The sequence below is a fragment of the Camelus ferus genome, chromosome 9, assembly GCF_009834535.1.
Source record: "Camelus ferus isolate YT-003-E chromosome 9, BCGSAC_Cfer_1.0, whole genome shotgun sequence".
Lineage (NCBI taxonomy): Eukaryota > Metazoa > Chordata > Mammalia > Artiodactyla > Camelidae > Camelus > Camelus ferus.
The window spans coordinates 71,432,874-71,458,418 of record NC_045704.1 but is presented as its reverse complement, the minus strand read 5'-3'; the positions used below and the strand labels follow the sequence as shown (position 1 = coordinate 71,458,418).

Here is a 25,545-nt window from a genome sequence, read left to right as displayed (position 1 = left end):
ATTTCTCCATGTTAAAAAAAAAAAAAAAAAAGACAGATTTAGACCCTTTGGGAGTGAAAGTTTGGATTACCTCCACCAGGAAAAGAACCCTGACTGGCTGTGCTGCCAGCTGAGGGTAAAGCAAACAGAATTTATAGCAAACATGAGGACACGGGACTGCAGCAGGTAGCAAATTTTTTTCCTTGCTTGTTAAGTATATACTGATATATATTTACTTATTTTTCCCTTCCGTTTCATTGTCCCTCTTTATTTTATATAAGGACTGGGGTTGGTGATTAACTTTTATAATTTGGTTTGTATGTCACATATTTATTTCGTTGGGATTGGGTAAAACAGACAATAACATCACCCAGAGATGGTTTAGGTGGCTGTTGGGACTTTGGGCCACTCTTTTGAGGAAGAGGATGGAAATACCTTTGTTTGTAAAAAGGATAGTTGTATCTTCTCAAGCAAAAGCAAATGATGTTACTGTTATTAAGACAGAAACATATAAATGGACGCTGAATGACCAAAACAATAGACTCTGCTGGTTATTCCCTGTCCCTCAGCTCCAAGCACACCTTTCAAAATTCTGTTCATGTTTGGGGGTATAAACTGTAATTTCCAGACTCCCTTGCTAAGTGGCTTCTGGTAAGATTCTGCGAAAGGGAAGGGGGAGGTGGAGCTTGGAAAGAGGCAAGAGAAAGGACTCTTCCTGTTTCCAGTTCCTGACAGGACTGCTCCAGCAGCGGCTGCTGCCAGCTGTGGTTCCACGCTTCTTCCAGCTGCCCTGCCACATGCCCTGCCGTGCCTCCTTGCAGTAGGGATGTTAGTTCCACTGCGCTCCCTCACCGGCCGGGCCACGCCACCTGAACCAAGCAAGCACCTGCCAGGTTGCACTCCCCCTCCTTTAAGAGCACCAACTGCAACGCTCTCTCAAAAGTACCGCTTCTTGAGAGTTATGACCATCAGTCCCAGAGAGCCCCTCCTACAGAGCTGTAGTTCTGATAACATCACTTGTGTTAGTCTGGTCTCCAGAGACACAGAACCAATAGGAGAAAGAGAGAGAGACCTACATACACATACAAAGAGAGACTTACAAGGTATCGGTTCACGTGACTGTGGAGCCTGAGAAGTCCGGTGTCTGCAAACTGGGGACCCAGGGAGGCCAGAAGTGTTGTTCAAAGGCCTGAGAGCCAGAGAGCCAGTGGTGTCGATTCCAGTCTGAGTCTGACGGCCTGGGAAACAGGAGCACGGAGGGCAGGAGGACTGGTGTCCCAGCCGCAGCAACCAGGCAAAGCGCAAATTCAACTTCCCTCTGCCTACTCAGGCCCTCGAAGGATCACACGAGGCCCACCCACACTGGGGAGGGCAATCTGCTTTATTCAGCTCACCAATTCACATGCCCGTCTCTCCCAGAAACACCCTCACAGACACACGCGAAAATACTGTTTAAACAGATCTGCGATTCAAAAATTTTCATCATAAGTATCAGTAGTTCTAGCAAAGGATCAAATTTCAATGTCATAAATATTGTCATTTTTAAAAAAAACTATTCCAGCACTCTCAAATTTATCCACTAGACTCTAAAAACCATAGCTGTTTGATATCCACCATCTCCATTAAAAGAATACATTCCACTTTACCTATAATTTTGTCGTATTTTTAACGCTTAAAAGTTCATCTTGTCATTTCTCTGCAATAGAAATATGTATATTAAGTTTTTAAATTTTCAGTGAAGACTGTTAAAAATTTTCTAAATTTCTTGTGGCTTAACCACAATAAGCATCATTATGCAATGGGCATAACAAATATATTCTTTGAAATATTACTAAGTATAAGTATAAAATTTACGGAAATATATCTCAATTTGATGCACTTTTTAAAAAAATTAGATCATGTATCTGTGGACAAATATTGTTAGCTACATGGGATGAGATGGAGTTCAATGAAAATAACAAAAAGGTTATCAAGTATGGGGCTTAAAAATATATATTAGAAATTATTTTGTGTATTATTTACAGAACATTAATAATATAGATTATAGGAGCTATAACATATTCCACCTGGTAAAGATGAGTAGAAAGCAAAGAATTTATAATTCATAATTCATCTTACTATGTAGCACTCTCCCAAAATTAAAAAAAAAAAAAGGGTTTAAACTTTCTAAGTAGCCTTTTGGCAAAGCTACCAAAAATACCTCCCCTGGTAATCAGAAAAGTAAGTTTTGTTTAAAGATGTAATGTTGATCTGTGGACAGTAAATAGGAAAGCTTTTCTCTCTTTACTTAAAAGCATGCGAATATATAAAATAAGATGCAGGCTTATGTCTTAGTTTGAGTAGGCTTTTCAGAAACTAGTATTTCAAATTGTCCCTTTATTTGGTGCCTTTGAGATTTTTTTTATACTCTGAGGGATTGCACCATAGTAAAATTAGAATGGGTAAAGAATAAATTTTCTTTTGTAAAGAGGGAAAAAATGGAGATTGTGAAAGAGAAGCTAAAAAGCAGAATCTGCGAAGTCCTAACTTGATAGCAGACAACTCTATTTTGGAAGTACCTGTTTAAGTAGAGAAATCTAGAAACAAATTCTTTAAAACCACTACTGACATCTGCAACCTGAAATTCATGGGAAGGCTTTGTGAAACTCAAGTGGTATGAATACTGTCTGAAAGCCACTGGTTAAAGAATATTCTTAAAGACCATTGTATGCATAGTATAAAATCAACAGAATTACTTGCATTAGGTGGTCATTAAGAAATGAAGAAAGAAGCATACTGAAATACAATTTTAGATATAGAAGTAGAAACAGAAACATAATTTTGCTTGGAAAAATAAATATCTTCCAGGAATTAACAAAAATTTCTTTGTGGTAGTCTCACCTTTATTTTGATCAAGCTGAGACTCAACAATAGTGACACACCCAAGCCCAGATTAATCATAAACTCATTGTGTACTCTGTTGACCTTAAATCTCTCGCTCCAAAATTCCCAGTCTCTGTATTCCAACCTACCTCTGTAACACTGCTGCTGCACCTTGTCAGAAACAGTAGGTACCACATTAGTCTTAAGCCCCCCAAATTTATCACAACCCCTCCAACAACTATACTAGAAGTGTAGTTTTACTCTCAAATAAAAAGGTATTTCATATCTTATTTGTTATAGAAATGAACTTACAAAATTTACTTCCTGAAAATGAAAATAGCAAGCAATACTACCATCATCATCTTTAAAACAAATTGAACCCACTGTTCAAGGTCACAGAAATCACTGACAAGAATTACAGTAGTGTACATGGAGTCATTTTTTTTTCTTTATACTGTTTTATACAAGTTAATTCTGCACTTGCTGAATGTTTTATAATACCATCATAATATCATCCTCTGGATCTGTATCTTGAACTATGTTTTAATCATCACCAGATAAGGTCCAAGACAGAACTAAGTTTTAGTAAATTCCTCACTATATTACAACATGGCGTATTTAGCTGGTGTAGCAAACCAGTTTCATTTGAGTCACAACCGCAGCTGCCCACAGGGACCAGTAAGTAATCTAAATGCGGGAGCAGGCTAGATATAAGATAACTGAGAGTAATGAAAAGCACATTCTGTTCTTTTTTAATACTATAAGCCAAACAAAAATATACCTGGGGCTGATTTGGCCAAATCTACTAGGGTTGATACTTTGCAATTCTCATTGTTTAGCTTTCACAACATATTCAACAGATTCAAAATCAGTATTTACCAAGTGCCCTCTAAAAAGAAGACACGTGTAATTAGAATGAGACAATGCTTATTAAATGTTACTGCTGACAGAGCAGCGCATGTGCATAAAGCTGGCTCGTTATATTCTACATGAGATTTCAGCAAAGTGATTAAAATTACACACAAACTACAGATCAGATCTACATCCCTAACTTAAAACATTGTATCAAAAAGAAAAACACACTTCAGGTGAAAAGATTATTTTATTTCAATACTTCAATAATACTGCAATCAGCTCTCATACATATTCACCAACTCTTACATTTCACCGTCCGTATATATCTCAGGAGATACGGTCAAAGTGAGATTTCTCTGAACATTCTGTACTTCGTCTCCAAATTTAAGTCAGGTCCTTTAATAAGTTACTACTTACTGTTTTACAGTATTTATGAAGAGAATTAGTGCAATACATCACTGAGGTATCATTTAGAAGGCAAATACCCTATAGGTTTGGATTTGTCATCCCAATTCCTTGGCATTCAATAATGTAAGTGTCTTTAGAGGCATCTTCTTCGTCTTCTGATTTCTTCACAGTAAATTTAGCCTGAAACCAGAAGGCCATTTGGTATGTAAGTAACATAGGAGGGACAGAGGGAAGAGCCCATAACTTCAGCTCACATAGGCAGGTAAGCTAATACCAAACTCATTTTATTGAAGCTAGAGATACAAAGATCAAATGACTCATGAGAAATTCAACAGCCTAGATATAAAACATTTTGTTCCAGAAGCATGTTTCTTGTTCAGAGATACACATACCTGTGGGTTTTGTCAGAATATACAGCCTGAGCCCCACTCTGTACCTAGTGAATCAGAAACCCCCCAGCAGTGCAGCTTAAGCAAGTATCAATTTAAAAATCCCAGTTGTTAATGGTAATGCATCTCCACTACCTACTTCCTACAACTTTTCTAAAGCATGGCACTGAAGCATTTATACTTCTTTTATCTTGTCAAGTATCAAATTACTTTAATTTCCCTGCCAATTTAATTCCCTAAATATACTATTTAAAAGATCTAGTTCAGAGCAGGAAGGCAAGGGGAGGTGACAGTTAAAAATATTCCTTCATCTTTATTGGGCTTAACCTTGTATTTTCCATTTGTTAACTAATTCAAGTTTAGCTTTGAAATATTTGATCTCTATCACTGTATTGTGAAAACATGATTTTTTAAAAAAGCAAATGTATTCATTCTAAGAAAACTGACTAAAATCAAAACAACTGAGCAGGTTGACTGAATCTGTGACAAAGGTATGCTTAAAATCTTAGGATTCTTTGAAACAAAACCACCACTCTGAGGCCCTGTTGAACGTAATATTTACAAATTATTCCAGTTTCAGTATCATGTGGCAGTATGTTGACACATAGTGGACACTGCAAATTATTGTTGAATGAATAAACACTAAATCTGAATTCTAAGCTAGCTAGCCAAAAAATTTACATACTTTTATGTATATATACATATCTTTTCCAATTATAAGCACGATATAAATATGAAACACAAGGTAACAGTTATGAAAATCATTTCTAGCCTATGCATAAACCTAAGGAACATGAGAAAAAGGCAGAGTTGAAATGAGCCGTAGGGACTACAGCACCGTCTCCCACTTTACTGATGAATGATTCGCACTGAAACACAGAATGACGAAGCAGCTTGCGTCCCAAGTTACTGAGTTAAAACACAACAAAGCTGAACAAGAAACCACAGCTAAAAATTCCAGTTTACAGCACTTTCCACTGTGAATTCACTTCAAATAACATGCGAGTGTCTACGACACGCATAGTGCTGCAGAAAGTGAAAACTACAATGAATACAACCTTGTCTCTGCTGTCAAGGAGGGCAGTCGACGTGGGGAGACAGGCAAATAAGCAGCCACAAAATACAGCGTAAGGAGAATAGCAAAAAATACAGGCAAGTATCCTGACGTCAAATATAATCTGCCTTCCCCTCCTATGAAGCCTTGTCCCACAATTTAACCAAAATCTATCTACGCTTTCTAATAACAAAAAATGGAATGTATTATTAAGAATCATACAAATTAGGAGTAGGGCAACAGTGGCTTTGTGCTTGGTACACTTCTGTAATGCTTAATTTTTTATTACTCCTGTGCATTATTTTTATAATTTTTTAAAATGCTTAAGGTCAGCACCTTCCTTCATAAAATTCTGAGTTATAAATTTTATATTATTTTACAAAATTGCATTATGAAGACTAGAGCAAAATGGAAATATGCTACATGTGGCTGAAAAAGGCAAGAAATGAAGCTGCATGCATTAAATGTAAAGTAAAAAATGCAAAGAGAAACAATTTCAATGACCTAGGAGGAAACCTAGGTCATAAATATTTTGTTCTATGTTTAATCCTAAAACTTCTATAGTTTTAAGTTTTGCATTTTAACTGTCTACTTTCAAATAATGTACAAATCACACGCAGTGTAAGAAACTGGGAGTATTTTTCTCCTCCTGTCCCTTGTGCTGTTTTTGTCATGTATTTGGACATATAAACTTCACATTGTAATTGTTTGAATTAAACCATTATAATTTTTTTTAATTAAGAAAATAAAAAAAAGAAAGGTAATATGACACACAAATAAAAGCAAATATGCTTTTTTCACAGACTTGCATTTTAACAGCATAGCGGTTCTGGTTATTTTTAGAGTTCCTGTCACCAAGCACAGTGAAAATTGACAACAATGTAGTCTCAAATATCAAATTGGACTCATTACAGCAAGTGTCCGGCAGCATACATGAATAGGACCATAGTCTGACTTCTAATATCCTTCAACACATATCCTTCTATATTTTACACAGAGATTACTCAATCTTAATCTCATAGTAATCTTAATTACTGTAAACAACTCCATTATGACTAATTTTAAAATTAGAATCCCTTTTTAATGTTGAGAGTATACTGCAGTTATTAAATTTCTATGTATTACTTGAAACATATTTCATGAGAACATCAAAATTCTCTTGTTTTTTCTCCTGAGTTATTTGGTTATTTGTTAACAAAACAATGTAAAAGGACAAAAAAAAAAAAAAAAAAGAGGAGGAAAATACCCGATGTCAAAGTGGTTTTACTGGCAAGGGGAGGTTATGGGCAGGTTCTTTCCTCTACTTTCCAGACTTTCTATAAAGAAATTAGTCTCAGATAAAATATACATCAACCTTTTTTGGGGGGGGGGGTAATTTGGTTTATTTATGTATTTTTTTTTTTAATGGAGGTACCGGGGATTGAACCCAGGACCTTGTGCACGCTAGGCACTGCACTCTACCTATATATACCCTCCCCATCTCAAACTTTTTTTTTTTAAGTTAAGAATCCTGTAGAAAAGGTATAAATATGAGCTTATTCAGCGTTAAATCCTTTTTCACTAAAAACTGTAAATTGCTCTTCTAAAATTAAGAGAGCTGGTAAATGTTAAAATTTTAGCAAACCTCAGTAGAATCACAAGAAAATAAAACATTTAAAATGTTATATAAATAATTTACATTTATAGCCAACTACAAATCCCTTCTGATTTGATTTCATAGTTCTCATTAAAATATCTTCACTTACTATAAGGCAGTACCCATCACACAGGGGCTTTGATTAAAGCACAGTCCTGCTACTAAGAAACTACCTGGTCTTGAGCAATTAAATTTAATTTATGATTACTATTAAGTTTTCTGATTATTAAAATTTGACCCCAAATTGGCCATAATAAAAATCAATTATTCTTTCTGATGGAATACTCACCTTCGCTAATTGTTCAGCAAAATGTATAGCCGTTTGTGTATGGAGTGTAACTGGTCCTGTTTTTATTTTGGAAATTCCAGTGGCTAATGCCATGAAAATAATCAGCTGTTGAAAAAAGAACAAAGAAGAAAAATCTCACACATTTACTAATATTTGGGGTTAAAATGCTACAGCTTTCCATATGAAAATACTACTAAAAATCAAAATAGCTAAAAAAAGCAAAAGTCTATTTCTTTAGGTTTCCAGAAGTCCTAAGATGATTAAAAAAAAAAACCCATGTTACCAAAAGTCTGCAGTGTAGCACAGAAATGCTTAGTACCAGTTCTCAATATAGTTTTTTAAAAATTAATGTTTAAGAATAAAACATAGAGTTGAAAGATACTATATTTAATCAGACCAACTGTCTTTGCAAGCTGGTATATATAATACGACAAGCTTCTTCCATGCTCTAAAACCACACTTTAACAGGTAAATAAATAAACTAATACATAATTACTCGAGTACAGAGTAGTAAGAAGGAAGAGACTAGAAATAAGGGAAACTGTCTTAAGATAAACTGGTCAAGAAATCTTGAAAAATACATTTCCAAACATAGACTGCTAATTAGAGATTAAGGAAGAAAATGCATGATAGAAAGGAAAATCTACCAAGACAGTGACCATAAAAAGACTGTATTCGGAAATATTCACTAGTTAAGTTCGAGAGGTCTCTGACACATCCAAGTGGAGAAGTTGTCAAGCACAAGGCATGTAAGTAAGTGGAGTTAAGGAGAAAGGTCTGGGCTAGCGATGTAAATTTAGGAGCTGTCAGCATACAGACAGGTACAGGTACGTAAGCCATGAGACTGGACAAAATAACTGAGGGACTCGATACAGATAAACAAAAGACGTGTGAGCCTAAGCCCAAGGGCTCTCCAAAACTTTAAGCTGAGAAGATGCAAACAACAACAAACTAGCACAGAGACTAGAATGCATGGCCAGTGAGGCAGAAAGATAACAGTATTTCAGAAATCAAGTGAAGAAAGTATTTCAAGAAGGAGAGTGCTCAATTGTGCCAAATGCTATAGCCAGGTCATGTAAGGTGAGAACTGAAAGTTGAGGTATATAAATTCCAGGATAATACTTCATAAGTGGACTGAATAAGGACATACCAATCAGTGTCTGAAAGTCAGTGACTAAAATTTATATTCAATCTAACGGCCCAACATTGAAATCTAATGGGCTTGAAGGCTTTTACTCTGAAAGTGTCACTACCTGGTCTTGCAGATACTCATCCACAGCACCACCATGTCTGAGGTTTGATAATAGCATTTCAGCAGCTTCAATCCCAACCCTGTCTGCATTAACACCTAAAACAGGCACAATGTAAAAAACACACAATTAACTACTAAGAAGCAAAAAGTTTAATATATCCAAGTTAGCACTGGCATAACTTCTTTCAGGCTCTGAATTCACCCAGTGCAACTTTGGGGAGAAGATCTTCATGTATATTTAATCTTCTGAGAGTTTAGCATATGCAGATACTTTATTAAAGGTACCAGTGGGAGGAAAAAAACAGGCTGCTTTGGTCCTACTTAAGAAGTACTAATTATAAAGTCAATTTATAACTAAGTTATGACCCTATAATACTATGCCTCGATTTCAAAATTTTAAATTTGCAATTCATATATGTTACAATTAGTCTGCAGGGAATTCCATTAGAGTTATAGGATTTTTTTAAAAGTCAAGAGAATACATTTTCATCCAAGGAAGAGCAGATAAAAAATTCACAGATCAAATATTAAAAAGTTGTATTCCTTTAAAATTTGAACAAGTATTATTTTATTTTGAAAATAAGTCAGAATATCTATCCCCATGTTCTACTCCCTGCTTCTCCACACACACTGTAAATATTTGGTACAATGCTGAATACAAAATAAGTCCATCAGAAGTAGCAGTGGAATGTCAAGTGATTCTTTTATTCACTTTAAACTAAATGAACCCTTGGCTATAAATGAAAATGTCTTTTTAAAAATAAGAATGTGATTTTTATTTTATTTTATGTTTGGAAATTCATTTGACCATATATATGCTTTGATAAAATTTCCCAGCAAACTAGAAATCAAATTTTAACTATTTTTTCCTTTATTGCATTTATAATAATATAATAAATTTTCTATCTTCACAATATCAATTAGTCAAGTGTTTACATGACTGAATGAAATGGTTTGGAACATTTATGAATGTTGACTTCTTGGGAAGGTACTTTGACTCTTGTAGATGGGGATGGAGATGACGATACCTAAGTTGCAAAGTTGTTAAAAGTTACAGATAATATTTATAAAGCTTCCATAACCAAGACTAGTTCATAATAAGCTGTTAATAAAAACAGTTAATAATGAGCACCCACTGTGGGTGTACCATACTAAGTGATAGAAACTGGTGCCTTTGATAAGGAGACATAAAAAATACTTACCCTCTAACTCTCTGACATATGAGGAAGTGCCAAAGCTCTATGGTAGAAACTGTGTACCCAGTGAGAGCTCAGAAAAGGAACAGATCATAGGCTCTAGAATAACTTGAGAAGGTTTCACAGAGCACAAAGGACTCGAGTGAGTCCTTGAAGTCAAATATGCACAGAGGACATGAAGGACAAGGCAGGAGTCCCGGCTGTGCAGTGTTAGAGAACAGCAGGTGCACTGAGGTTTCTCCACCAAGTGGCAGAATCTCTCTCAGAGCATCCACATTCCCTCCTCCCCAGCCGCCCTGACAGTGGTGTGGTGGCGCCATTCGTAACGGTATGGACAGATTTACGTTACACCGTTACCAGCTATTGCTAGTGCTCTGCAGCTACTGTACAAAATGAAGTGAACGTGAGAAATCTTTCTTATTAGTGTTATGTTCCAAACAAAAAAGCAAAATCCTAATTTCTTCTGGAAATTTACTTCTTTTCTAACTGACAAATAATTTTCTGATATTTCTTAAAATGATCTCGATTAATGGTTTATAATGTAACAAATTAAAATGAATATTCAATGATTTGGGGTTTCTTCTAGCTTATTAAAAGGACAAAACTATAAAATAGTCATCAGACTGAACAGAGAAAGCCAAAGGACTGATTAGGGCATCAGAGAGAGGCCATGAATTACCACATATTCTGAAGGAGGGTAGGAAGTGCTTACTATAGGCAGTTTCCACACAGGAAACAGAACTGAAAAGCCAGAGGCATCATTCATCTCAGCAGATTGATTTGATTTGTCTCATAGTAAAGAACAAAAGTTAGTGAAAGACAAGAGTAATCAACAAATACACAGATATTCAACAACATAAAGATAAAATACATTCCGTCCACACTCCAATCATACAAAGTTGGAAGGGATTCTTACACATAGATAACGGTTCAATCTCACTTTTCAGATAAGGAAAGCCCAGAGTCACTATGCAAGATAATGGCAGACATAGGACCAAAACTTAGGTCTCGCTCTCAGTTAAGTGCTCTCTGTCACAGTACATTGCCCTCATCCAAAACTGCAAGATCCTCTCCAATAAAACAAAACCTCACCTTTGTAACAGCATCAAAGAATGTTATTGCTGGAAGTTTTTCAGAGATTATTCGGGCTAATTCTCTCACTCAATAGATAAGGAAACTAAAATCAAAATGAAATGGAGCAGGACCCTATCTGGCCTTCCCAGGACAGACACCCCTCCCCTCATGTCCTCTGCCCGCCTCTTGTCTGTAGAAAAACTTTACTCAAAGAGTAAGTTTAATCAGAGAAATAAGAAAATACAGAAACAAAGGGAAACAGCCAACAAAACAAAGTAATAGTTTAGTCATTAAACAAAGTCAACGACCTGTATTTCCTCCTCACGGCCTACAGATAATATTCTGAGCCGTGTCCTTCGAGCTGCCCTGTAGATGCTGAAACCCCCGCCAGGTGGAAGAAGTGACCTGCATGACGACAGACTGAGCCACGACGGAAGCAGAACTGGCCTCAGAGAAATGGGAACAAACTCACCCTGGAGCTGAAGACTAACTGCACTGACAACAACCACGATGATGCTGGTCAGACCACATACGACTGACTTCAAGCTGACGGTCAGAGCTGACTGCGCTGTTCTGCGCGTAGCCCCCTCCCTCCGCCCGCACACCCCTGAAACCCCCCTTTAAAAGCTTTGCCCACTGACCAGCTGAGGGAGGGGAGGGTGGGCCTTTGGACAGGAGTCTGCCCTGCCCGACTCTGGTTGTCTGCCTCCAGAATAAAACAAACTTTCCTTTCTACCAACATGTGCCTCTCTCTGTACTGGCTTTCAAGCAGCAAGCAGCCAGACCTGCAGTTCGGTAAGAAAAACAGTTTTAGTAACTGAGACAATGACAAAGAACACTAGTTAGAACCTACTGCTTCTACCACATACAGTGGCATGGACAACCAGCCAATGTTGCTTCTGATAAGAACACTTAAACATTAGGATACAGAGTCTAGTAATTTTCTAGTAATTTAAATCAGAAATGAAAGAGGATCTAGACAATGGGAACCACGACATTGTCAGATCCTAAATATATTATACTACCCAGACCAAGAGAGAAGACCACAAGGTACCTTTGCATTTGCTAATGGCATCACCTTTGACTTAAGTGCCCAACAGGAAATAAGGACGGGCACCAGAAGGAGTCAGGCAACTTGAAAGGAACATTGCTCTATCTTCTATTCCCTCCCACAACTGTAAGTCTAAAAAGAAGTACTGTGCACTCTACATGCCTGTTGTCCAAAGACAACTTCAAAGAAAAAACTGTCTCATGTGACAAAGGGAAGAAAAGTTGATGGAACATTAGAAAAGAAAGTTTTTCAAGGCTGGCAATAGTTATTTCCAAGTATTGCTGGTAACAGAGAAATGGTTACTTTATGATGTCAATGCAACAGATCTAAAACTGTCATCTACCCTGGCAAACTAACTACCTCCGATGTGCACAAGTTGTAAATGTTTCCAGTTATCCAAGCTGGAAATCTAGCTCATTCTTCACCTTGCCTCCCTCACCTCCCATATCCAACTGATCACCACACTGTCTATTCGCTGTCCTAAGCACCCCCATGTCGGCACTCACCTCCGAGCCTCCGTCACTGCACCCTTGGTGTGGGCCCTCACCACTTCTGACCTGAACTGCTATAAGACTCTTGTCTTCCTGCCTCCACAACAGTTTTCCTCTAATCCTCTACACAGCTAGCAGACTTACTTCCGAAGATCTGATGTTACATCCTTCCTTAAAATCTTCATGTTTCTCAAACTCCTTTATAAGGCCTCTAAAGCCCTTTAAAATCTGTTGATGTCTCTAACCTCGTTCTCTCCTCTCTCCCACCCAGATCCTGTACTCATCATTTACGGCTATAGTTGCCCAAACACAGAACTACAATTTCATGTCAGCGCTTCCCTTTGTCCTTCCTCCTTAGCTCCCACTTTTCTATCTGGCTAACTTCTACTTATCTGCGGAATCCGCTGGAGGGTCACTCAACAGCACAAGACAGATTTGGGGTCGATAAGCCCCCAGAGAATTAGCTGTTCTCCTGTGCTCCTGTGGTGCCTGGGACACCACAATCACGGCACTGGGCTGTCTCCTCTGCCAGATGAAGCCAGGAGGCAGAAATGGTAGCTCTCACTTCCAAACCCTTCAAACACAGTACCTGGCACATCTTGGAACCCAATGATAATACAAACTGACCTCACATACCCCCCAATGCCTGCCAAGCACTTATTACTTGTAACATACGGGCTCCTAGACTCTGCTTTATATTTTGTGTTGTCTTTGCCCTCTCGAGACTGCTGAAGGCACTGCACGTAGTGGCTCACTATTCATGTTGACTCCTCACTGCAGCTAACAAGTGATGAGCATACACTAAATATGTACCTTTGATCATTATTTCTCAAACTTTATTATACCTTAGAAGTACCTGGAGAGCTCATTCAAACAGATTCCTGGGCCCCAATGCCCAAAACTCTAATCTGATACACTATGAGGGGGGCCCCAGAACTGGTGTTCCTAGCACACTCCCCGATGATGCCGACAGGCTGCCTGTCCACTAACCACACTTAAAACAGCACACGTTTAAACAGAATTCACTTATGTCGGGTCAAACGGAGATGCTAATTTTATCTATTCTATTATGCTGGTTAGAGCTGATACCCAACCAGGATCTAGATCTGCCAACTGAGCAGACTGAAATTACCTGAAGTTTCCTGTATGCAGCAGTAATAATGTGGGTAAACAGCACAGCGAGGGGAAGCATCTTTTAAAGATGCTACAAAGGAGGAATAAAGCAAACAACTACCAAACAACGAGAAGTTCAGCTAGAAGTCGCCTCAATGGCAAGAATAACTAAATATTAACAAACAAATGCATACGTGTATCTCCTCTCCCAAATACGCCAAATCTTAAACAAATTTACCTTTCACAAAAATACTCAATATTTTGGAATCAACATTGTAATAACTGATCAGGGAAGAACCATCAAGAAATGCTAAAACCACTGGATGAAAGTTATATGGATAGAGGATAACCAGATAGTCTCAAAGTATTATCCCAGATTATTTATTAATTACATAGGGAAAAGGAACCTTTACAGCAGACAGATCGGGAGGACACCACCTTAACCAAGTGATCAGTCAGCTTTACTGATAAAGGCAGACTGATGTTACATAAACCCTGATGTATGTGATACGGCAGAATGTACAAAAAAATCACCTGTGACTAAAAATGTTTAACCTGAATAAATCTAATCATGAGATAATCAGACAAATCCAAATTATGGAAAATTCCATGAGAAAATGGCCTGGACTTCTCAAAATGTCAGTATAATGAAAGGGAAAAAAGGTAAAGAGACTATAAAGAGACTATTCTGTGGTAAAAAGCAAACTAAACAGACATGACAACCAAATGCTGTGTGTGTGCAAAAAACCAAACCAAACCAAAAAAACAAACACAAAAACACCACATTGCTCTAAAGAATATTCTGGAGGCAACTGGTTATGTCTGAATATAACAGATTCTTTGGGTGTAAAATGGTACTGTGATCCCGCAGGTGTTGCTCCTTGGATGTACAGGCTGCAGTGCTCAGGGGTGAGACTTGGTACCTGCAACTCACATTGAAATGGTTCAGAAACACACACAACATGTAGCTAAAACGTTCATAACCAGTGAATCTAGGAAAACAGTATGCATGTTCACTAGCTGACCAATTCAACTTTTCTAAAAGCTTGAAATTTTTCAGAGTGTAAAGTTGGGGGAAAGACTGAAAGTTTAATTGATTCTAAAATAGAATCAGTTCACTGTGTCCTTTTAAATTTGCAGTCCTTCATTCTCTAACATTCTAATTGTGACCGGTAATTAAAGAATTTTACCCTAGCCCTGGGGACAGTGGACCCCGTTCATTCATCTGTACCTCGTTTACCAAGCGACGACCCAGCAAACAGACAGCCGGTGGATGTCTCAGCGATAATGCTACAAAGGGGGAAAAAAATGTTACTGCCCACGCCATAAATGTTCTAAACTTACATGCAAATACAACACCAGAGAACGGTGACTGTTAAAATATGCAGAATTTGATTTGGCTAGTGTATTGCAAAAGTGAAATTCTTCATACAGAGAGCAGCATGATCAGTATTCTCCATCTTCACCTGGGCATTAGCACTTCTGACAAGAAGTCACACTAGATTCTACTCAAAGGTGAGGAATGACGCTCCCAGAGGCTATGCCATCAGCACTGAGTGGTACTATTTCACACGGACACTGGACTATATTCCATGATTATCTTAAATGAAAAGGACTTTCTACAGAGATTTTTGGTTTTGTTTTATAGTTTTTAGATAGTATTATATGTAGAAAATGTATTTACTTTAAACCCTTTAACAGAAACTTTGAAAAAAGATAATTTAAAATTTAAGGAGGGTACAGCTTACTGGTAAGAGTGCACGCCTAGCATGCATGAGGTCCTGGGTTCAATCCCTGGTACCTCCACCGAAAGAAATAAATAGATAAACCTAATTACCTCCCAACTAAAAATAAATAAATAAAATTAAAATTAAATTTAAATATCCACAAAAGGTCCTTTTATTCTTCAAAAACATTAAAGCATTTTTCTAACACTTAAATCAATAATTCCTAATTGGGTTAATATACTAGTTACATTTCCTTTCTAAATATATCTTTGCCATATCTAAAATTTCCTTGTAAAATGATCTCACATTTGAGGTACAGAAAAGCAATTGGAAATATCTCTCTTAGGATCGTCTTCAAAGACTAATGTCTGAGTACCTTAAACATTTAAGTTCACTATATAAACAAAAAGGCTCTTATAACGTAATAAAAGGTAAACTGTCCTCAGAAAAAAATTCAGAATAAAATAATCATAATTCATCATACTGTTGTTTTAAGTAGGAATGCCCTTAAAAATGTCTTCTTAAAACTATAAATGTAAACAAAAAAACTACAAATCTTTAATTAAAATGGGAAAATTACTTCAGGGCTCTCAACCAACGTCTAGAAAAAGAATACTGTCTCACATGATTCCATTTCCATTGCCAAAAGCTTGGTCTTTAGGTTCCTGAACAGGCTGGATGTTAACATACAGATCCCTTATCTCCTTTCTGATGCATCTTACGGCTGCCGCCGCCATATCTTTTGCTACCTATTTTGGCAAGACAGAAAAATAGAATAAAATAAATTATTTTGACAATTGCTTTCAAGTCTTCAAATACATATAACTAATAACTTTTACAAGCATCCTATAAAAACTCAATGTTCAAGAGTAGAGAGCACAGAAAATACTTTACTCTCTTCATAAAAATTTAAATTCTTTCAATAATTTCAAAATTTAGACGATACAATACTTATCAAGACATACATACACTTCTAAGAACATCTAAATAACTTACTTTAAATGGCAAAACACCAGCAACAAAAGCTCTTCCATATATCTTCGTCACAGAGCCACGGTCAGTTAAATTTATTGGGTTCAACTGTTTAACTGGCGACATTCGGACAATCACTTCACCACCCCCTTTTGGGTAGTAGCCCCTATGAAAAGCATGATAAATACATAAACTGACTGCATGACCAAAAAAAAGCTTAATATTTGCAATAAAATAACATGGGAATGATACCCAACCATAAATTTCATGTTTGAAATTTCCAAATGCTTTAGATCAGTGCTGTCCAATATCACAGACTCAAGCTACAGTAACTATTTAAATTTAATAAAATTTAAAACTCAGCTCCCCAGTCATTTTAGCCACATTTCAAATGCTCAATAGACACATGTAGCAAGTGACTACCATACTGGACAGATAGGGAACATCCCTCAATGCAGAAAGCTCTATTTGACAGTGCTACTTCAAAATATAAATTCCTTTATGGTAGGAACTTTGTCTATTTTACTCCTGCTATATTCCAGTGCCTAAAACATTGTCCGGCACACAGTAGGTGCTCAATAAATAGATGGTGGCCCTTTAGTAGCTAAACCACTAATAAAACTGTAACTCAAATATTTAGTGTCATTTACTCTACAGAGGACGCTGAGAACACACAGATGAGGAAGACAGTGCTCCTACCCACAGGAGCGCCCCCATCTGGCAGGACGGGTCTCCAAGTATAACCTATTAGAAGACAAGTCAGGCTGTACGAAGGCCTACAATAGGGGTAAAGATGTGAATTCCATCCGAGGCACAATCACTGATAACTCACAAAAAGAAATTACAAGCTTCATTTTTAAAAAAACACAGGATTTCCAGTTTTTAGACGAGCAGGGGAAGAAAAACATGAACAAAAATATGAAAGTCCAAAGGTACACAGTATGATTAAGGAATGGCAGTGATCGTGTAGTTAGAATACATGATACGCTGAAAGGAGGGGAAGAGAATGAAGCTAGAACAGTAACTAGGAATGAGACTGCAAAGCACTTAAATTCCACACCAAAAAATCTAGCCTTGTTATTATGTGGCAGAAGGGAAGCCTTACAGAGTAGAAACCTGAATGCCCAATGTGTTTCTTAGGAAAATAACTGGTGGCACTGTGGAAGAGAATCCCTTTTATGACCTTGAAGTGCCCAGTCCGGCTGTCTGCACAGAGTGAGCATTCAGTTTGTGCTGAGCATGCATAACACCAGATATGAAGGTACCTCAGTACAGTAATTCCCTTGAAACTATTTCTCCCAAGAAACAAGCGAACATCCTATAAGGCTGCTTTCAAGTCCTCATGCCCATTTATTGTTTTTAAGTCACAAAGTACAACCATTTCCGACAAGAAATGTCATGTATTTAAGCGGATTGCAGAATAGTAGTTCTCTAAGGTCTAACTTCCCTACTATTTTGAGCATAAGTTGTGGGTCAAAGGGCTAAGAAATAAGTAACTTACCTCATTTTAATGTCACAATTAAACGTGAAACCAAATTTTTCAACAATTGGCTTGAAAACCTGAAAAATTGTTAAAATTAGATTATTGTTACTTTAACCACAAATATGCACTGATTTCAACAAGCATATTTGGTGCTCTGCACTGAACTAGTAACTGAGGTACTATAGATAAACAGTGGTATAAAAATGTGTAGGCTAGTTCTATTTTTAAAATAAAATAATTGACATGTAGCTAAAATTAAAAGTTTAACATTTAATTAGTCAGGGATGTGTAAGTCTATCTAATGAAAAAAATATCAGAACTCAGGATACTTGATTCCAGTGGTTATTTGCTCCACAGGCCAGTATTTCCTAACCCTTCTCAATATGATGCACCATAAGAAATCAGGGGCTGTTAGTGAGAAGCATTCCATTCTGCCTTCTCAGCTTTTTTTATATAGTTGAACTCTCACTGCATACACAATGTCTTATCCTTTTTTTCCATTTAACATTATAGACAAAAGCATTTTCCAAAATTCATAAAATTCCTCCTAAAAAATATTTGAATGACTACATGGCATTCTAGTATAATCATTCTCCAAGTTTTCATTACATAAAGATATATATTATATAGTATTAATTATAGTATATAATGCTCTGCTTCAATACGTTTAACATTATCTTTTGCTGCATTTTGCAATATTTAACTAGGGTCATTTCCTTGAAGCAGAATTACTAGGTAAAGAGAGATTAACTTTAACTTTCATTATACATCCTATCAAACTGAATTTTAAAAGATTGTACCATACATAAAATGGCAAAAAAAAAAATTCAACTGAAATCTGAGGATATCAAGTGCTGGAGAAGATGAAGAAGAGATGAAACTCTCCTACAGTGCTGGTGAAAAGGCAAAACAATGCAGCCACTTTGGACACCAAAACAATTTAGCAGTTTCTCACAAAGTTATATATATATGCACTTACTATTACAACTTAGCAATCCCTCTCTAGGTACTTACTCAAGAGAAATGAAAACAAGTTCACACAAAAAAAACCTGTATGTGTTTGTTTATAGTGACTTTACTCATAATCGCCCCAAACTGGAAACATTCCAAGGTCCTTCAACTGATGAGTGGATAAACTGGTACATCCCTCTTACACAACAGTCCTTAGCTTTTACTGCTGATAAAGCAACATGGATGAATCTCAGAAGTATTGTTAAGTGGAAAAAAATAGACTCAAAGGCTACATACAGTATTATTCCTTTACATGACACCCTGAAAAAAGGCAAAACCACAAAAGAAACAGATCACTGGTTGCCACGGGCTGAGGGGCGGACTGACTTTATAAAGAGGGATGACAGAGTTTTTTACAGTAATTCTCTATCTTGACTGTGGTGGCTGGTTCATAACCATATGTCAGAAATCACAGAACTGTACACTGAAAAGGGTGACTTTTAGTACAAATAATTATACCTCGATAAACCTGGGGGAGAAAAGAACACTTTTTTCTCCCACTAGCTGTATGAGCATGCCAATACTGAGTATTACCATTTTAAAAATTTGTACCCAACTCAAGGTCCAAGGTACAGCACAGGGAACTATATTCAGTACCTTGTAATAGCCTATAATGAAAAACAATATGAAAAGGAATAAATATGTGTATAACTGAGCCACTATGCTGTACTCTAGAATTAACACAACACTGTAAATCGACTATCCTTCAATAAAAAAATAAAAATTTATAGTCAAAATATAGTATTTTTTTAAATTTTATTTTATTGTGGTTAAGAAATTTTAACATGAGATCTACTCTCCTAACACATTTTTAAGCATATAGTACATTATTGGTGACTATAGTTACAATGTTGTACAGCAGATCTCTAGTGTTTATTCATCACTTAATTGAAAACTTTATGCCCGTTGATTATTAACTCCCCACTTCCCCCTTCTCCTCACCACCATTCCACTCTCTGAATCCATGAATTTGAGTACTTTAGAAATCTTATGTAAGTGGAGTCATGCCAGTACTGTCTTTTGTGACTGGCTTATTTCACTCAGCATAATGTCCTCAAGGGTCATCTGTGTTGTCACATACCCTAGAAATTCTTTATTTTTTAAGGCTAAATAGTATTCCATTGTATGTATATACCACTTTTTTTTTAATCCTTGCATCCATCAATGGACATTTAGGTTATTTCCACATCTCGGCTATTATGAATAATGTTGCAATGAACATGGGAATGCTAGTATCTCTTTCAGATTCTGATTTTAACTCTTTTGGATAATACCCAGAAGTGGGGTTGCTGGATTATATGGTAGTTTTGTTTTTAATTTTTTGAGGAAAAGCCATCTGTGTTTCACAGAGGTTGCACCATTTTGCATCTCCACCAACAGTGTACAAGGGTTACAATTTCTCCACACCCTCACCAATCTTGTCAACATAGTATTTAATTTTTCTTTTGAGTTTTTTCTTCCAAATTATAATCCATTTATTTAGAAACTAACAGACTTATATAATAAGTAATATAATGTATATGATAAATAACTTGAGGGTTTTAAAGAACTCATGATAAACACTGTTCTAAGATACAACACAGCAATCTAAAGTAAACCTAATCCCTTATCCTCTTCCACAATAGAACCAGACACCATGAAGTAATACACAGGTACGTATACAAAAACACTCAAGATACATTTAAACAGAGAATGGAGGTCCAGAAGAAGATATGAGGTCATCTTAGTTTGTCAACAGCAACAAAAGCCCTTACCATGGCCGTGTAATCTATCTGTGGTGCCATTTCAGCATTAGTTCCACCTTTCAAACGAAGTTCTGACGGAGAAGCAGCAAAGAGGACACAGGGCATTGAGACCTGCATCAAGAGGCACACACTCCTAAAGAGAAGGCAGGATAGCTTAGTTGCATTTTCTTTTTAAAGTCTCAAGAAAGAGACATGATTACACATCACAATTAGCCGAAGCACAGACGACTGGGAAGGCAGGTACATGCTCTCAAGTTAAAAGTTAAAAAACACTCCAGTGACTGAATAATAACATCATGGATCCTAAAGAAAGATAATATTTCACAGTAGAAGGAACTGACCTTAAATGATAAGCAAATCTGGGTTTGAATCCAATACTAAATACATTAGCTGGGTGTTCTTAGGTAAGTTCTAACACTTTTCTTTGTATTACAAAGAAGCAAAAAATTAATAAATAAATAAAATAGAAGTATCTTTGTAAGGTTTTTATAAAAGGACTCTTGAAATTAACAGTTTATGAAAATGCATTCAAAACCATCAAGGTCTAGAAATATTCTAATGATTATATCTGAGTCTCCACCATGCACAAGGCATGGTTCCAGATACCAAGCTAAGATAAAGTTTCTACCATCATGGAATTTGTGATATGACAGAGTAATATTTTACAAAGACTGATAGCTAAATATTTACATGGAAAAAAAACCTTCAAGGAAATAATCCTTGTGTAACTCACCTCTGTTTGGTCCTTATGGTCAAATGTGAGAAATCACAAGAAATAATTATAGACTATGTAGCATTTTATAAAACAAAATGGTGAGATTTCCTAAATGAGTTGCTATCTCCCTTCTTATCCAAAGTGAAGGGGAAGCAATCATGTTAATACGTAGACTGTAGTTTGAAAGGGAGTTCAACGTAGCCTCTACATACCAAGATAGCCTTTACTTATGGCAAGGGTGTGTGTGCACTGAATTAGACAGCCTCTAGCACTGATAATGCATTTCACTAACTCAGTAAATATTTAGTGACCGTGTGTTAGGCATTGTAAGAGAAAATGTATGCAATATAATTCCTATTGGCAAGGAGTTGCACCTAGGAGTAAGCGAAAAAGACATGGAAATGTTTAGCTTACTACAAACCATAGGTTGATAACTACTAAACTTCTGTTTATTCCCTCTGAGGAACCCAACATAGTTAAGTGTTTCTTTTCCACTGGATAAAAATCAGATTCCAAGAATAGTAAAGAAAAACCTTAACTTTAGAGTAAGGAGTTGCAAAGACAAAGGTAGACACCTGAGAAAACACATGGTGCTGTAATTCCAATTAGGGATGAAAACGTTACAATGTGAGTAAGTAAGATGTGTTTTCTTGCTTGGAACAAGCTTATTTTACACTCCTGAATGGAGCTGGATTATCAATTTTAAACTCATTTCCCAGACATTCTAGGGGATTAGAAGCCAGAAGGCCTGGAGTCTAATTCGACTTCTCGTCCTGACTCTATGACCTCGGACAAAGCACGTAACACCAGAAGGGCTTCATTCTCTCATTCACAAAATGGAGGAAGGGTCGGAATACATGGTTTCTATTTTCTCTCCTGTAGCTTCAAAATTCTATTTTTTAGAATGTTAGTTAATTTGTAGATAGTTGGTTAATTGTAACTTCCCCCCCTTTTTGTACAGGAGAATGCCTGGGATACCTCAAAATTCTCTAGTTCCCTTAGCAAACATCACCTTGGGCCTAACAGCAAATCCCTTTTCGTGGAGGTCTATTCATATCGTAACTTAAATCTCAATTAGCACTAAACATTTTCTTAAACTAAAAAAGTCATAATCTATTAAAACAATAATTTCTGAAACAAACTGGCATTAGGTTTACAGTACTGTTTCTTATTCTATCAAATTTCCTGGTAAATGGATAGGACTCTGGTAATCAACCAATAATACAGAAAACACAAAAACTTCTCTCCATGTTTTGTCAATAAAAGGAGGGATTCCTGGAAAAGGATAAAGTGTCAATTTAATTGTTAAATATCCATTTTCCAGTGGGGGGGGACCAAGATCACATCCAGAAATTTATAGAGTTGCATAAGTATCTATTAAAAGATGACAAAAATACCTAGACTAAAAGTAGAATTCTGTTCATAACTAGCTGTAAGCCAAGAACTACATATGCTACAACACAAAGACTACTGTCACTACAGAGCATGAAAACAGTCGTTCCCAAATATTCATTTTCTAAACAATAAAAAGTAAAGAAGCAAATACGCTATACTATACCTAGGAGAGAATTGCTACAGTTAATAAGCAATTAGGCACCAGAAACTTTAGTCTCTCACCCTGAAAGATAAATCTTTCAGCTCCATTTTAAAAGTAAGGAAACTAGAGCTCAAAGAGGTTAAACAACTTGTCCACTAAGCGGCAGTACCTGTACCTGCATCCAGGTCTGACCCCAGAACCCACGCCTAAGTAGAACATGAGCGACACATACCCTGCTGTCTTGGTATCTGCTGTGTGGATTCCACCTTTGATCTTCTCAGGTGTAAACATGATTTCTGTTGAGCCGATTTCCGCCCCCTCCAGTTGCCCATCGCACAAATCTCGGATCATTTCCAGTCCAGATAAATGTTGAGGCCTTCAGGTCATAATACTGCATCAAAACGTGTGCATTCAGACTGCCTATATCCCCACATTTTATGACTCATTTAAAAAACTGCAATGGCAAGAAAACAGCAAGGGCTAACCGCAGTCAGTGCTATGTATCTTCAGTGTCAGAGCTTCCTTTTGGGTTTTTATGCACCGAGGCTACCTGCTAGTAGGCATCTTTTTAAGGGGTCCTTCCAGAGCAGTTATTTTGGCTATAAACACATACACTGATATATTGTTGCAAATTAGAAGTGTGCAAAAGAGGAAAACTAATAAAACTACGTAAGTGCCACCAGTCTCGCGTGCACTTCACTGAATAATCTAGGGCACCTGTTAAGGGCTGAATTGTGTAAAAAGAGTCCTAACCCATTCTCACTGGGGGCCTTACAAAAAGAAGAGATTAGAACAGAGAGAGAGAGAGACGAGGGGTGCACATGCACAGAGGGATGACCATGAGAAGAGGCACAATGTGAGTGGCTATCTCCAAGCCAAGGAGAGAAGCCTAGAACAGAACCTTCCCTATGGCCGTCAGAGGAAACCAGACCTGTCAGCATCTTGATCTTGGACTTCCAGCCTCCAGACATGTGAGAAAATAAATCTCTGCTGTTTAGGCCGCCTAGTCTGCAGCATTTTGTTATGGCAGCCCTAGCAAACTAGTAAGGCACCTAACACAGCCTTAACGAATTCAGTTCCCTACTGGTGAAACGGACTGCTGCAAACTACTGCTGTGACAAAGGGAATTAACGTTCCCACATACCAGTAACGGCCTTTTAATAACTTCAAAATGGAGTGTGGATAAAAGACTAAGAATTAGCTGACCTATTAGGATGAAACATATATAAAATACATACAAAGGAATCAGTCTGGCTTCAACCTGGCTCCTCTTCTAACAGGTGCACATACCTGACACCTATCTGGTGGCATACCTAGCTTCCCAGACAGAAGAAACAAGGTCAAGTGTCAATGTTTTTCCTCTCCACAACTGGTAATTCTGGTCAGCTTCCTATATATCTGAATGACAGCTGGAATAACACATCTCAGGGGTCTTTCCTGTTCTAAGGAGGCTGAAATGTGCGACAGCTGAGAATGCACTGGTTAAAAAGTGGACTTTTCTCTGTCCGGAGAGGTTGCTCTGCCCTGATGTATCTTGCCTGCTGTTTCGACCTCTCCGGGTACTTGGAATGCCTAATGCGGTGCGGAAACATTTTAAAAGATAACTCATGAGGAAAGACAGTTCTAGCCAAATAGATAAACATGGGCCTATTTTCTGTTGCCCTTTCGAGGCTTTCAAGACTGCACAAGTCGGGCTACGGATAACCGCCCAGGCAGGAGCACTGGCCCCGGGACCCTGCGGCCCGGGTGCAGAGTCCTCAACCATGGGGCCGGGATGTTCTCAGCATCACCGCCGGGCTCCAGATTTCCCGGCCCCCGCTACCCCTCCAACACCCCCGACCCGCCTCCCCCGCCAGGTCCCAAACCTCGCAGCCAGGCCCCCACCTTCCAGTCCCACAGCTATCCCCCTGTGGGATATCCCCCGGTCCCCAGCCCCGCGCCCCCACCCTCCAGCCACCCGACTTACCTGAGGCCAGGCGTGCTGCGGCCGGCTCGGATCTTCTGCACCCGCAAGGGGAGGCCCAGCAGACAGCTCAGGGCCGTAGACACCCTCAGGATCTGCCCGCCCTGGTGCGGAGAGACGAGAGAGCACATCAGACGGGAAAGCCCTGTGCGCCAGGCCGGGCGGCAGCCGCGACGCGCCAGGCCCCCGGCCCCGCACTCACCCCTTCCATGATGCCGCCGTCCACCTCCACCCGCGGCGCTGCCATGGGGGGCGCCCCGCGGACGGGCCCGCGGCCACGCAGCCTCGGCTCGAGCGGGAAGGACAAGAGACGCGGGCTCCGGCCCCGCAGCTCGAAACCTCGGTGCTCGCTGGGGCCCCGGGGCTGGGTGTAAAGGCGGAATACAAGCCTGCTCCCGGGACACCCGACTCAGCAGAAACGCCGCAGACGCTCAGCGGCCAGACGCCGGGTTCCAGGCGCCCGCAGCCAGTGCGCGTGCGCGTGCGCGTGCGCGCCGCGCGGCGCGGCGCTTAAAGAGGCGGCGCCCAGAAAATTCCCGCAAATCGGAACCTCTCCGCGAGACGGGATGGCAGTCGGGGAGATGCTCTGCAGCACGGTAGGAAATGTGTCCCTGGAGGACTTCTGCCCTGAACTCAGCAAAACGCGCAGATTGCAGGAAGCCACTGATCCTCCAGTTGTCCCGCAGGCTTGTGCAAACATCTGTGTATATTTCTGTCTTCCTGAGGATCCTGCCTTACCCAGA

At 38.4% G+C, this 25,545-nt stretch overlaps 1 protein-coding gene across 3 annotated transcripts; it reads right to left on the bottom strand.

The window, feature by feature from the left end:
- Positions 1–3,924: 3,924 nt before the first annotated feature.
- On the bottom strand, positions 3,925–25,281 carry RTCA (RNA 3'-terminal phosphate cyclase). 3 transcript variants are annotated; one of them, XM_032487194.1, is made up of 11 exons: positions 25,005–25,280; positions 24,806–24,906; positions 23,072–23,230; positions 20,597–20,720; positions 17,850–17,908; positions 16,373–16,514; positions 16,001–16,125; positions 14,881–14,939; positions 8,726–8,820; positions 7,473–7,577; positions 3,925–4,284 (listed from the first exon to the last, which is right to left on the bottom strand). In XM_032487194.1, the coding sequence occupies exons 3-11, from the start codon at positions 23,188–23,190 to the stop codon at positions 4,183–4,185; spliced, it is 930 nt and encodes a 309-aa protein (XP_032343085.1). In that variant the 5' UTR covers positions 23,191–23,230; positions 24,806–24,906; positions 25,005–25,280; the 3' UTR covers positions 3,925–4,182. The 3 variants fall into 3 exon arrangements, with proteins under 3 accessions (XP_032343085.1, XP_032343084.1, XP_032343086.1); XM_032487193.1 differs by having other exon boundaries at positions 23,072–23,215; XM_032487195.1 differs by lacking the exon at positions 8,726–8,820 and having other exon boundaries at positions 23,072–23,215; positions 25,005–25,281.
- Positions 25,282–25,545: the final 264 nt, after the last annotated feature.